At 37.9% G+C, this 15,015-nt stretch overlaps 1 protein-coding gene across 2 annotated transcripts in view; it reads left to right on the plus strand.

The window, feature by feature from the left end:
- Nucleotides 1–15,015, plus strand: part of LOC107726101 (uncharacterized) — a 57,504-nt gene that overhangs the window by 8,877 nt on the left and 33,612 nt on the right. Inside the window, exons 2-3 of one of the 2 annotated variants that reach the window (XM_016535589.1) lie at nt 4,886–4,963; nt 9,765–10,171. In XM_016535589.1, coding sequence (XP_016391075.1) covers nt 4,915–4,963; nt 9,765–10,171 — 456 coding nt within the window. In that variant the 5' untranslated portion in view covers nt 4,886–4,914. Of the gene's footprint in view, nt 1–4,885; nt 4,964–7,210; nt 7,412–9,764; nt 10,172–15,015 lie in introns of those variants that run through there. The other variant, XM_016535590.1, reaches the window with a different exon arrangement.

The following is a 15,015-nucleotide window of genomic DNA, read 5'->3' on the forward strand; positions in this document are numbered from 1 at the left end:
CCAGTCCAGTCTGTGCTGAAACACTACTGTCAGTCAAACTATCGTGGGAGGGGCCTGTCTGTGTGACGTCACACAGACAGGCATCTGAGAACGGCTCAATTTGAGAAAGGGGAAAACATTTAACGAGATAAAAAAAAAAACACGGGGGGGATTTTTATTATTATAGGGTGGTTGTGTACACACACTGCCAACACACATATCAGTTCAAACAACTTGTAAAAGTGCATGTAGCATCCTATGACCCCTTTAAGGGTTCTGCTGGGTTTTGTCAGTGACTGAGTCTTTTATATTACAATACAAGAAACAGTGAACTTCTTCACACTAACATATAATTGTCATCCAGCTCTTCTACCCTTTAGACACGCAAAAGAAAACTCCCCAAAACACACACATGTGCAGGCAAGAACAGGCACACAGCTGTCCAGCTGTGCTCTCATGTAATAGGACTCTGTCAGCGGGTAGTTTTGTCTCTATGACTGACAGACTGCGGAGCATGAGGATGCACCTGGAATGATGCCACAAGAGATGCAACTGTAATGAAAATTACAGGGTGGAAAAAGGCCTCCTGCTCGACATTTTTCATTATGACAAAGTTGCAATTTTGCTTGAGGAGCACGTCAGGGTGTTTGGAAGACGTATGGAGACTGGCTGCTCTGCGTTAGGGAGAGTAGAGTCTCGCTAACCTCATTCTAACCTCTGCGCTGGCTAACCAGATGTTGGCTCTCATCCACTCGGCCTCAAAAATACTTGCTGTCCCCCCAACCCCTCCGACGGAAACATTTATTCGCTATTAGAATCTGTTGTCAGAAAGCGAGTCAATTTTTTTTACCACAATTCCATTTCTGGAATTCGGGAATTTCACAGCAAACAAGCTCTGGAGCCAAAAAAGTACATGGGGTTTTAACCGCAAATAGGCTTGTAGTGTTCTACAACCTTCATTCTCGTAGTTACAGGAAGTGAGATGCCTTTAATGAGGCAGAGCTGGAAATGGGCCCTAAAGGACCCGGGGGACTGCGGTGAGAAACACTCTGAAGGACAGTGCATGGAAAAGTGCCAGGGTAATTTTTAATTTAGTCTGGTTACGAGACATCCAAAACAGATCATTACGCTTGGCTCGGAGCGTTTCGCTGCAACTGAAGTATGGACACAAACAGAGCTGCCTAAATAACAGGAGCTGTATCACGCACTAAAACTTTAGATCAGCGGTTGTCGATTAGTGGATCATGGCCCAAAATTTGGTTGCACGTCTATTCTGACAGGAGGGACAAAACAATGCTTAATGTGAATGATAAAATGCAACTAGCCATATAATGGTTAGGGATGCGCAATATATCTGTATCGTATCAGTTCATTAAGACAATTTTGCAGATTTTTGTTAATTTACCTGCATCATTCCATATTGGATATTCAAATGTAACAATGTAGTCATCAATTGTTGAGTATGATTAATTACACTGTTGAATCAACAATGTAATCACACTGTACTTTTTACTTGCCTGAATTATTAAAAAAAAAAAAAAAATTATTTGAAAAATATTTGCGTACTGTACATTTTAATGTTGTGATACCTGATTTCACTTACTGTATCTGTAACTTATTTAGAAAGATTTTCTTTATCGCATTTTTTCAATTTTTTCATTTTTACTTTAAGCATTGTTTCAATATATTTGGTTTACACTCATTTACAGTTGTTGAGTATCATGTAATCATACTGTACATATCAATGTTGTGATGCCTGAATTCAGTTGTATCATTTAAAAAGACTGATTTTAGTGTTATTTGTATTTTATTTTCTTTATAATATTTTTCTGTCTTGTTTTAAGGATTTCTTTTTTATTTAATTTTATAATTTAACAAACTTATTTAGAAAGAAAATGTCTCTATTATATATATATATATATATATATATATATATATATTTATTTATTTATTTATGGATATTTTATTTATGGATATTTTATTTATGAATATTTTATTTGCGATTAATCATTTGTTACAGTTTGGCCACTTGCCTACTGGGCCTTAAAGGGATATTTCACCCAAAAATGAAGTTCTGTCATTAATTACACTCTGTCATGCCAAACCCGTAAGACCTTCGTTCATCTTCGGAACACAAATTAAGATATTTTTGATGAAATCTAAGATCTTTCTAATCCTCCATAGACAGCAGCGTAACTGACACGTTCAAGGCCCAGAAAGGTAGCAAGGACATCATTAAAATAGTCCATGTGACATCAGTGGTTCAAACGTAATTTTATAAAGAATAGAAAACAAAAATAATGACTTTATTCAACAATTTCTTCTCTTCTGTGTCAGTACTTTCGTGAACGCGTGTCAAAGACTGACATTGAAGAGAAGAAATTGTTGAATAAAGTTATTTTTGTTTTCACAAAAAGTATTCTCGTAGCTTCATAGCATTATGGTTTGAACCACTGATGTCACATGGACTATTTTAATGATGTCCTTCCTATCTTTCTGGGCCTTGAACATGGTAGTTGCATTGCTGTATATGGAGGGTCAGAAATCTCTCCGATTTCATCAAAAATATCATAATTTGTGTAGCAAAGATGAACAAAGGTCTTATGGGTTTGGAACGACACGAGGGTGAGTAATTAATAACAGAATTTTCATTTTTGGGTGAACTATCCCTTTAAGTGAGAACCCCTGTTTTAGATTAAACCTCTTTATTGAACTTCATAAATCAAAGCGTAGAAAAAGAGCAGTGTCAATTTTATTGTAAGACATCAGAGCAGAACGAGTATGGAGAACTTCTTCCCTATGCTGTGAACTGTTTCTGTCTCTTTCTGAGTTATGGAGGGTAGCTGGATAGTTCACGCTTTCCCTCAGATGTTGAGCTCTCCTGCTGGTGTTGTCCTTTGAGTGACGGGCAGCGGGGAGCCTGCGGAGTGAAGGCTGGGGCAGGTGACATGGGAGACGGCTTGTCGGGATATGATAAACATTAACACATCATAGAAGAGCCCTGTCTATTCCGATTGTTTCCTTTTCCTGAAGTTCCAGCACCAATTGCGCTGACAGGACACATGCTCAACATTTGGGAAAGAGAGCTGTGGATTTTTGTGTTTGTGCCAAGCATTACATACGTTTCATTTTCTCTTATTTTGTAAAAGAGAGAGAGAGAAAGTGCGAGAAGAAACCCTTCGAAGCAAGGCTGCGAGCTACACCCCCCACTCTTTCTCAAACAGCGTCTATTGAGTTTCAGCTCTTTAATTGCTTTGGCTCGGACCTTTGGTATTTTTTTCCTCTAGTTTTTTTTATTGTCTTCCTCTTTTCGTGAAAGAAGCGGAAGGCACTTTCGCACTGATAAAGAAAGAGCCGGTTAGCTGTGTTTTTTCTCAGTCTAAACTAATGGGAGTGTACACTACATTTGTTGAGTGGTTATATTGTTTCTGACTTGTGTCTGAGTTGACTGTGTAGGACATGCTTCTGTCCTAGAGATGTGTCACTTATATATACTTTCTTTATTTCTTTATTTCTGTGCTTCTGTTTTTTTCTGTGAGGTGCTACTCTCGCTGAGCTTTTTATTTTTTTATTTTATTTTATTTTTTATATTTTATTTTATGTTTCTTGCCGCAAAGGGACAGTGCTACCCAATGAGCTGTTTTGTTTTATCTTAATATTTTTTTTTATTTTATGATATTTTACAAACAGACCTTCCTGCTGTGAGGTGACAGTTACCCACTGATTTTACTTTACTTTACTTTACTTTACTTTACAGACCTTCTTGCTGTGAGGTGACAGTGCTGTCCATTATTTTATTCTATTTTATTTTCCAAGCAGACATTCTACCCAATGAACTGCTTTATTTTATTTTATTTTATCTTATTATTATTATTATATTTTTTATTTATTTTTTTTTTATTTTTTATTTTATGATATTTTACAAACAGACCTTCTTGCTGTGATGTGACAGTGTTACCCAATGATTTTTTAATTTATTTTTTATTTTTTTTTTATTTTTTTATTTTTTATTTATTTTTTATTTTACAGCTGTGTTTTTTCTCAGTCTAAACTAATGGGAGTGTACACTACATTTGTTGAGTGGTTATATTGTTTCTGACTTGTGTCTGAGTTGACTGTGTAGGACATGCTTCTGTCCTAGAGATGTGTCACTTATATATACTTTCTTTATTTCTTTATTTCTGTGCTTCTGTTTTTTTCTGTGAGGTGCTACTCTCGCTGAGCTTTTTATTTTTTTATTTTATTTTATTTTTTATATTTTATTTTATGTTTCTTGCCGCAAAGGGACAGTGCTACCCAATGAGCTGTTTTGTTTTATCTTAATATTTTTTTTTATTTTATGATATTTTACAAACAGACCTTCCTGCTGTGAGGTGACAGTTACCCACTGATTTTACTTTACTTTACTTTACTTTACTTTACAGACCTTCTTGCTGTGAGGTGACAGTGCTGTCCATTATTTTATTCTATTTTATTTTCCAAGCAGACATTCTACCCAATGAACTGTTTTATTTTATTTTATTTTATCTTATTATTATTATTATTATTATTTTTTTTTTTTAATTTTTATTTTATTTTATGATATTTTACAAACAGACCTTCTTGCTGTGATGTGACAGTGTTACCCAATGATTTTTTAATTTATTTTTTATTTTTTATTTATTTTTTAATTTTTAATTTATTTTTTATTTTACAAACAGACTTTCTTGCTGTGATTGCCAGTTATTAAATTAAATTATATTTTTTATTATTTTATTTTCCAAGCAGACATTCTTGCTGCTCAGTGACAGTGTTATTTTACTGCCATTATTTTGTATTACACTTTTTGAATACATTTGCCATGTAACAATTCTTATAGATGAACTGAAACTGTTTTGTTGTTTAACACTTTGCATTTGTTTTGCAGGTTTCAACTTCCTGTGATATAATCACACCATGCCTGAGGGAGCGGGCCGCGACAGCCAGAAAAAAACCAGCAACCAAGGTCAGATGCCACTCAGTTAATATCAATGTTTGGAAATCTGATCATAATGATGTAATATCTCAGTGAAAAGTCACTGACAGGAACCGCTCATTCATGGCCTCATTTTGAAGTTCCTTTGTTAACTTCTACTGTAAGTTGTGGTTGAGTTCAAAACCACAAACAAGAGCTTGGGAAAATGATGAAAGATATCTTTTCTGAGACATTGCACAATTTTCAATGGAGATAAGCCATCAAGCATGCCCAAGATAAGAGTGTCTATCAGGAATGAAATGCTAACAGTTATCAGGTTCAGATTTAGACGGGTGGTCTCCCTCTTGATATTTTTGGACCTGACAGGAACCGCTCATTCATGGCCTGATTTTGAAGTTCCTTTGTTAACTTCTACTGTAAGTTGTGGTTGAGTTCAAAATCACAAACAAGAGCTTGGGAAAATGATGAAAGATATCTTTTCTGAGACATTGCACAATTTTCAATGGAGATAAGCCATCAAGCATGCCCAAGATAAGAGTGTCTATCAGGAATGAAATGCTAACAGTTATCAGGTTCAGATTTAGACGGGTGGTCTCCCTCTTGATATTTTTGGACCTCAGCCTCTCCTACTTTACAAAGAATGGTTGCTTACATTAACAATTCAAACAAACTGAACACGACTGTTGGAAATGTGCTGACAGTCACAATTGTTTAGAGTTGGTCACCGCTCTTTGGATTGGGCTCTCTAAACAATTCGTGATTGAAATAGTTCTGATCATGAAATAGAGACCAAGTGGCACATTTATGTTTAGAAAGATAAGTCACATAGAATCTGGAATATGTCAAGTTGCTGTCAATATACTATGCATCCCAAAAGAGCAATACATATACCTTCAAATATATGTGGCCATTTTCAAATAAAAATGTCATAATACAAACATCTTTAGGCGTTTGACCCAAATCATGTCATCCAGACCTCAGCTGGCATGTGTTGAGCTCTGAGAACCTTTGGAGGGAACCGCTTGTATTTGGTTTCACCACTTCCTGTGACGGGGCCGTCAGGTGCAGACTGGCACGGCGTACAGGAAGTATCTCAACAGACGGATGAGCACTCAGATTCACAGATACAGATAAACATTCACTGCTTGAGCTCAGCTCCATCTTGTACTGTTATTTTGTGAGTCATTCCTGTTTTGCAGTACCTTTTGAACTCTTTTGAATGTCTGTGTTGGAATTTAAGAATGCATTTCTATAATATCAGACTTTCAGAGATATTCAGTGGTCAAGCTCAGGCACCGAAATGTTATTAATTCTAACTCTACACAATGGCAAGAAAATAGGGTTGAAGTTTTTTTTTTTTTTTTTGATATTGATTTCTGTTGTTTTCTCAATAAAAATTATGTCTTTATCTGGAGGAGGAGGGTGTTATTAAGGAACTCACTTGTGTTAACTTGTGCTTGCTTGTTCAATGGTTTGGGGTATGATTTTTTAGAGAAGTCAAAGCTGCATTTATTTGATCAAATGTACAGTAAAAATAGTAGTATTTTGAAATATTATTACAATTTAAAATACTAGTTTTTATTTAAATGTATATTTTAAAATGTAAATTATTTCTGTGATGGCTAAACCTGAATTTTCAGCATCATTTCTCCGATCTTCAGTGTCACATGATCATTCAGAAATCATTGTAACATGCTGATTTGCTGCTCAAGAAATTGATCAATGTTGAAAACAATTGTGCTGCTTAATATTTTTTGTGGAAACCGTGATACATTTTTTTTCAGGATTCTTAGAATATAAAGTTCAAAAGAACAGCATTTATTTAAAATATAAATATTTGTAAGATTATAAATGTGTTTGCTGTCACTTTTGATTGATTGAATGCGTCTTTGCTAAATAAAATTATTAATTTCTTTCAAGAAAAAAGGCCCCAAACCTACTGACTCCAAATATATACAACATTTTTTGGAGCCTGTTTTAGGATCATCAAGTTTGCGTTGTGACAATTTCCTCCTCCAGTTTTCATTTTCTTAAAAAAAAAAAAATCTTTATTTTAAGGTGAAATGTTTTAAACTAATTCAGTGGTTCCTTGTATTGTCTTGTTTCTCGAACACATAAATGCTCTTCAGTGTTTTCCGGCAAGGACTGAAGAGTTTGGCAGCTCTCTTATGGTTTTGCGGTCTGTGCGCTAATACACACCTAGACAGGAAGTCTCTCTATGAGAGAGAAGTGTGCAACAAGCCCAACTCACATTTTTTGTGCACGTTAGATATAGTGCATGGTTCCTGTTTGCTTTATGACTGATGAGGTCCTTTCAGTCTCTCCTGGAATATGAGTCATTTTCAGAAATCATTTGATGTCATTTGGTAGACGTTGGTAGCCATTTGCTTCGAATTAGTTATGAGTACTAACTAAACTACGTTGAGAAGACTGCATTGGTGGTCATTCCAGCTGATGCAGCAGTGCCTTGCAGATCAGGTATGTGATCTCTTCCTCTTGGCTTTCACTCGTCTGGCCAAACGATCTCCACAGACTGCCGTGATCGATATAACAGGCCTGATTCTCTGTTAGGTGAGCCTTGTTAGGCTCTTTATTGGAGTATGAATGGCTAAATAAAAGTGTGTAGATGATTTATGATGAAAATACCACAATTACTGGAAATCATAATAAGTACGTATCACTGACTAATAATTTATTGCAATTACGGACACAAAGATCAAATTAAGGTGGTTTTTTACATTGTTATTTACATAAGTGGATCGATGTCATTATGAAAATATAGGAAATTAGCTCTAATGTATTATTTCAGATTTCTAAAACAGCTGCACAATTCATCAAGTCATTCCATTTTCCATTAAGAATCATATAATTATGAAGAAAAGTATATATGTGTTGGCTCACGCACATGTTCATCAGTCTTATCTAGAGATGGTTAGGTTTTCTTGGACATCCTGACTGATTTATCCACTCTAATTCGTGCTTGGAGGCTCTTTAAACTTAATGTTGGGGATAACGAAATCCATAGGGATGAGGTTTTGGGTGAAGAACTCTGGGTGCTGATGGTTCTTCCATGCCACATGAAAGCTTCTGACTTCATGCCCAAGTAGTGACGGAGAACGCTGTCTGCTTTTGTTCCAGAGGATGCGCTGGGTTTACGTTGTCACACTTCATGCATCTGTCTGGCTGAATTTATGCTGCGCTTTGAACGTTCTCCTGAATGCTTTTGCACCCAGTACTTGAGATCTTGAGATAGGCATCAAACGAAAAGCAAAAGATGGTCATATTGGTGATGTATGTCGGGCCATGGAGGATTTTACAATCAGATTTTTTCATGTGCGACTGCTGCCATAGTGGTGCTGATCTTGGACTGGGGCCAGCAGAAGATAAACACATGCCTTCATGTACTTTGAGTGAGTTTAAATCAAATTCAGGCAATCAATATTACCGAAGTGCCTTCAAACCTTGTATGAACGGGAGAAAAGGCCACAAGCAGCTCCAGCTAACGGTCAGCTGGAATGCTTGATGGATGATAGGCAGACTTGGCGAGGAAGGGAGTGTAGAGAGCAACAGTCGACCGCGTCGCCCTGCCTGCTAGGTCAGAGGAAATGGAGGATTGTTCGTCTCCTAAAACTAAAACATTTCAAGTAATATTTAAAAAAGAAAAAACTATATAGATATATATTAAAAAAAAAAAAAATTAAATCATAGATTCATCATAACAACATAACATAACATATAACATAACATAACCAAAATAAGGAAACCCAAAAAGAAAAAAAAAAGAAGAACCCCCCCCCAGAATACCAGACCAAAGACAAGTAAAAAAAAAAAAAAGGAAAAGAGAGGCAATGTGAAGTATTTGATGAGTAATACGTTTTATTGATAATAAGAAATTAATAATAAGTATTAGGGCTGTGCGATATTGAAGAAAAAGACGATATGCGATAACTCATTAAATAATGCGATATGCGATACGATAATGCTTAAAGTGCCACATGCTCAGATGAGTCAGTTCTGTGAACTTCTATAACTATCTTGTGTCATATATATATATGGTTATTTGTATGTATGTATGTACCAAGAGTTCCTGTAAAACCACAACAAATTCCTTGTGTTTGCGCACACTTAAGTGGTGAATAAAGCTCATTCTGATTCTGATTCTAATAAGAAAGCACCCCTACAACAACTTCTGAAAGTGAACGGTAGTGTTTTACTCGAGCATTACATAAAAATGTAATTTTAACATTAGTGTAATCATTTTAACATGAGTTTAGGAACTGAATAATAAAAAGGAAAAATAAAACACTGCTTAGTATTTACTCTTTGAATTCAATATGCACTGATTCTTATTTAAGCTACAAAAGTTATTTAGGTAAGAGCAGTGAGTGATTTTCTCTTTGTCTTTTGTTCATGGCCCCAAACATTGCAAGCTGTAGCGATATGCATATTGCGATATGTACATTTGCGATATTTCGATAATTTCGATATATTGCACAGCCCTAATAAGTATTAAAATCTTTGATTTTTGCATGCAGACTTTGGTATGCTGAGCACAGCTTTGAAACACTGTTGAGATCTCTTCTGGACTGCACGCGAGTTTACTGGGGGCTTCAAGAAGCAGGAGATTTAAGCCAAAGTCAACATTTGCTCTGGTCTTGGAGAAACAATTGAGATATGAAAGAGATATCATTTGTGATTTTGCATAATAGTTCTTAATGTTGTATTAATGTCTTAGCGGGTTTTTTTTTTCATTCAGTAACCAAAAGTGCTGTATTATTCAGTGATCACTATTATCTTCACACTAAATTGTTTCTGTTTCTCTCTGCTGCAGCTGCCAAGCGCCCCTCCTCTGTGTCCTCGCTGAGTGGGATCGTGAGCCGTATGGCCTCCTCGGGGGGCGCATCCCACGGGAGCTGCACCTCTGTTAACACGGTGTGCTCTGACAGTGACCGCGGAGCCAGTCTCAGCTCCTCTGCCTCGTCCGCCTCGCTGCAGGATGGACACTCTTCCTCTTCCTCCTCATCACTCCCCTACGGAGCCGTGCCGGCCTACCCCGGGCCACAGCGCAATGGCTCCGACATCAGCCTGGACCTCACCCCTCTCTCCCTGCTGACAGGAGCCGGTCCCCTCCCTGCCTCCACAACACCGCTGCCCAAACTCACTCGTCTGGAGAGGGTGGCGCTGGAGATAGTGGAGACAGAGCAGGCCTACGTGAGGGACCTCAAGAGCATTGTGGAGGTAAGGACCAGACACATGCTGATCTCTGTTCCTACAATGTTTTGTACTGTAACACAAAAACAACGCTGAGCTAATGTTGAAGTAATGTTTTTTTTTTCAAAAAATTTTTACCTTGAAGGGATAGTTTACCAAAAATAATAAAAATTCTGTCATTTACTCATTCTAATATTGTTCTAAAACACATATGCATTTCTTTCTTCTGTGGAAACTTTTGAAATATCTTGAGGCAAGGTAGGCTCTTTTGACTTGACTGTCCAGATAACCCTAGAAACTCGAAAGCAACCCAGTAAAAACCACTCAGTACACCTAACAACAGCCTAGAAACCCCCCAAAACACAACTGTAAACAGCTACTGTTTCAACATCGTAGAAACAACCCAGAACAACACAACCTAGCGAGCACCTAGTAATATCCTAGAAACCATCAAAAAGCACCACAGCGAACAGTTAGCAAAACCTTAGAAGTCAGCCAGAACAACCTAGCAACAGCTTAGAAACCACCCAAAACCCCCGAGTGAACCGCTACTGTAGCAACACCATAGAAACCCAGGACTCCTTAGCAAGCCCCTAGCAACAGCCTACAAACCACCCAAAAATCCTGAGTGAACAGCTACTTTAGCAACACCATAGAAACCCAGGACACCTTAGCACGCCCTAGCAACAGTCTAGAAACCATCCAAAACACCACAACAAACAGCTAGCAACACCGTAGAAACCACTCAACCACCCACAACAACACAACCTAGCGAGCACCTAGCAACAGCCTAGAAACCACCAAAACGAACAGCTAGAAACACCATAGAAACCACCCAAAACAACTTAGCAAGCCTCAAGCAACAGCTCCTATAGCAACACCCAAGAAACTACCCAGAACAATCTAGCAAATATCTAGCAACAGTCTAGAAATCACCTAAAACACCACAGCGAACAGCTAGCAACACCATAGAAACCAGCCAGAACAACTAGCAACTTCCTAGAGACCACTTAAAACACTCTAGCAACCACATAGCAATCAATGGGAACCAATCACAGCACCCTAGCATGGTGGCGGTAAGGGTTTACATAGGCAAGAACACCAATTCTAATGTCTTGTGTTTTTTTATCAATATGAATGTTAAACTTAAATTAGATTACTTTAAAGGGCACCTATTATGCCCCTTTTTACAATATGTAATACAAGTCTCCGGTGTCCCCAGAATGTGTCTGTGAAGTTTCAGCTCAAAATACCCCATAGATAATTTATTATATCATTTTGAAAATGCCTAGTATGTTCCGAGCTGATAATCTAATGTTAAACCTATTAAAGGGGTCATATAATGCTACATGCACTTTTACAAGTTGTTTGAACTGAAATGTGTGTTGGCAATGTGTGTACACAACCACCCTAAAATGATAAAAATCCACCCAATGGTTTTTTGTTAATCTACTAAAATCTGAGCCGATCTCAGATGCCTGTCTGTGTGACGTCACACAGACAGGCCCCTCCCACGACAGTTTGATTGACAGTAGTGTTTCAGCACAGACTGGACTGGCGTCTTAATTTATTATATCATTTTGAAAATGCCTGTTTTGATTCTTGGAAGCAGAAACATGCTGTTTTTGTGCATGTCTCTTTAAATGCAAATGAGCTGCTGCTCCCCGCCCCCTTTTCACATCTGAGCCGCTGAAGACGCAGTGGATTATGTTTGTTTTTGAAGGGAATGCGCCCCCAATCTACATAAATGCGTCTGTTCGCGCGAATCATTCATGATCCAGCTTGAGTATAAGGTTTTTTAATGAATATTTGCAAATCGCCTTAACTAATAATGTGCTAATTAGCAAGTTTCACGATGAATGCGGATAAAGTAAACAGTCTCTCTGAGAGCGGCTCGGAAGAGAGGGGCGGGGTCAGCAGAGCTCATTAACATTTAAAGGAAAATGCTACAATTTATTATATCATTTTGAAAATGCCTGTTTTGATTCTTGGAAGCAGAAACATGCTGTTTTTGTGCATGTCTCTTTAAATGCAAATGAGCTGCTGCTCCCCGCCCCCTTTTCCAGAATAGCACTGTGCATTTACAGCTCGTACCTTGGACACTCATCTGAAAAAACATCTGTTTGGTTTTGATTATCATGTCTAATACGTTGAAATCATGCGTTTTAGAGCCATATTAGGTTGATTTTCTGATATAGGTTTTTCTGAGCACACACATCCAAAGCACACACACAGAAAGCGGCTGTCACGTGGCATGTGAGTACTAAACTAAGTTCTCTTTCATGTCTTATTGCGCTTAAATGGTTAAATACACACAAGTTTGTTAAAAACACATGAGTTACAAAAACAGTCGGATATGTCTGTGAAGGTAAACAGCTGGGAAAGACATTGAATGTTTATATTACATCTGTGCTATGACCCTTTTAAAATGTTTTTTAAAAGCACATTGCTCCATAGCGCCATCACTTTACAGTGTCGCAATGACCATCATTTGTCAGTGCCTCACTCCTCAAAGTTAAATGAGTGTGTAGATGACACGAAGCGGCCAACATAAGCTACATTAAAAACAGATGGGCACTATTTGAATGGGTTCCTATGGAGACCGGAACAGAAGAGCATCCAATTGGAAGTTAGAATTCGTAATGGCGTCGCTCATTGTTTGCTCAGGAAAAGGTCTATACTGCTGTCTACGCTGTTAATATGACCCAAACAATAAAATAAAAACAGAAAATTACTCGCTGGTCTGGACGGAATAACTTCTATAGCTTTACTAAGAAGACGTTTTTTACTTGAATGTTGCTTTTAAATGCTCTTGCGTGAAGATACACAAGATACACATTGTGCGGCACACTCAGGGCAGGGTCTCTGCTAATACGGCAGTGTCCGTCAACAGTAGTGGCAGTAGTGGGTAAAATGTGACATCACATTTTACAGATTTTGCAAACGGATTGTTCTGAGACACTGCTTATGATTTATGGGGATTAAAAAAAGGAGCAGGTGGATTTTTATCTTTATAGGGTGGTTGTGTACACACACTGCCAACACGCATTTATGTTCAAACAACATGTAAAAGTGAATTTTGCATAATAGGTGCCCTTAAAAAAAAAATCTCAGAATGACTGCGGAATGAATACTATTATTTTTGCTGGTCCAAAGCCACCCAGGTGGTGCTGCATTCTTTTTGAGCTCTAGGATTGCTCAGTCACAGAAGCTCATCCAGATCAGCATTTCTACCATCTCTTCACCCGCCGCCCACCCTGTATGTAATCCAGGACTCATATAACAGACAGCAGAGAAAGCTGAACCCTTTCCCTGTGCCAGCGGCGATTTAAAATGTGATCATTGTGAGATTCTGTTGTGCCATTCATCACACATTCAGGTGGAGCAAAGGAGGTCATGGCACTGGATGAAAGCTGCAATAAATTCAGACTGTCACTTCAAACGCATGCACAGCACTGATCCGGGACAATAAGAAGGCTGTTGCTCAGCATTTCAAACACACGCACACACAATTCAGAGCGTGCTGTAAATATAAGAGATTCTTTGTGGATGCTTTTCAACACATTCATCAAATTTCCATGCACATGTTGCTGGAAGATCAGACCTCTACTGTGACCTCCAACGGGGGTCATGGACGTGCACCAAGACATGTTATGCCCTGTTCACATGGGCAGCGGTTTTATTGGCACAAGTTGCTTAATGTTAATTAACTATTTTTTATCACTTTTTTTCAAAAGTGTGTATTATTACAATTTGCGGTTTCATACTATTGACAGCACTTATTATAAATAGAAATAAATAAATAAGCTGTTTTCTCTCTTAAATGTTTATGCATCTAACATTAATAGCAAGCAAAATAAAATAAAAAGATATGCATAAATATGACAACTTAATATAATGTAAATATTAAGTAACAATATAAAATACATTAACATTATTTAATAATTAATAACTATAAATGGGATATATAACCAATCAAATTTCATCATATTTTGGGGTCCATGGCATAATTTATTTATTAAAAAAAAAAATCTGGATTAAAACTGTGCAGGTTTAGCTTGATTGGTGCTGCTGCATGGGCCTGGAGAGAGAAGTGAAAGTTGTCTGTCATGAGTGACAGGCTCATTGTGAACAGCCTTTGAACTCATGGGAATATTGCCAGTGCCAGCCATCAACAGGTGTGCGTGAATGTACTGTATAGTATGTGTGTGTTATCCTTTGTATCTGTGACTGATTGATTGCAGAGGCTCATGAGTACATAGGCCGGAGGTTGGGGAATGCCTGAAATGTTACTCCTTTTCCCTTTTGCTGATGGTTTATTTGAAGCTGAGCTTTTCATAAGCCAATAAAAAGAGAAGGCATGCAAGCTTATGCTGCTTTATGAAAAGATGCCTTCAGATCAAATAGCCATAAATTGGTTGTCGAAAGACGCGGATCATGCCGAGGAATGCTGCTGTTTTATCAATCTGTGGTCTCAAAATGGAGGCTGAGTGGTGGATGGTTTTGGGGACATAGTCCTGACTCTGGGATATGTGTGTATGATGTCTGATTGGAGTCATACCGAGGCAGGCTCAGCTTCTATTAGTAAGAGCCGTCTGGATTTGATAGAAAGCGTAACAAAGAATGATGTCAAGCTAGCTGGAAACAAGATGAGCGTGAGCTCACAGTGCACGGCTTTGCTGTGTGTGACTGTTGTGCCTGGTGTTGTGTGGGTTATTATTAGTTTGTGAAGTGTTGTTTGGTGACATTCAGGTGCGGTGGCTTTAGCTCCTGTGTGTGTGTTGATGTGGGGAGCATTTAGGGGAGCAAGACTGAGAGATTCCCCTTTTTTTCAGTTGCATTTCAGCCAAATAGGACAGGAAATTGGGGGA

The sequence above is a fragment of the Sinocyclocheilus rhinocerous genome, unplaced genomic scaffold, assembly GCF_001515625.1.
Source record: "Sinocyclocheilus rhinocerous isolate Xijiao unplaced genomic scaffold, SAMN03320098_v1.1 scaffold816, whole genome shotgun sequence".
NCBI lineage: Eukaryota > Metazoa > Chordata > Actinopteri > Cypriniformes > Cyprinidae > Sinocyclocheilus > Sinocyclocheilus rhinocerous.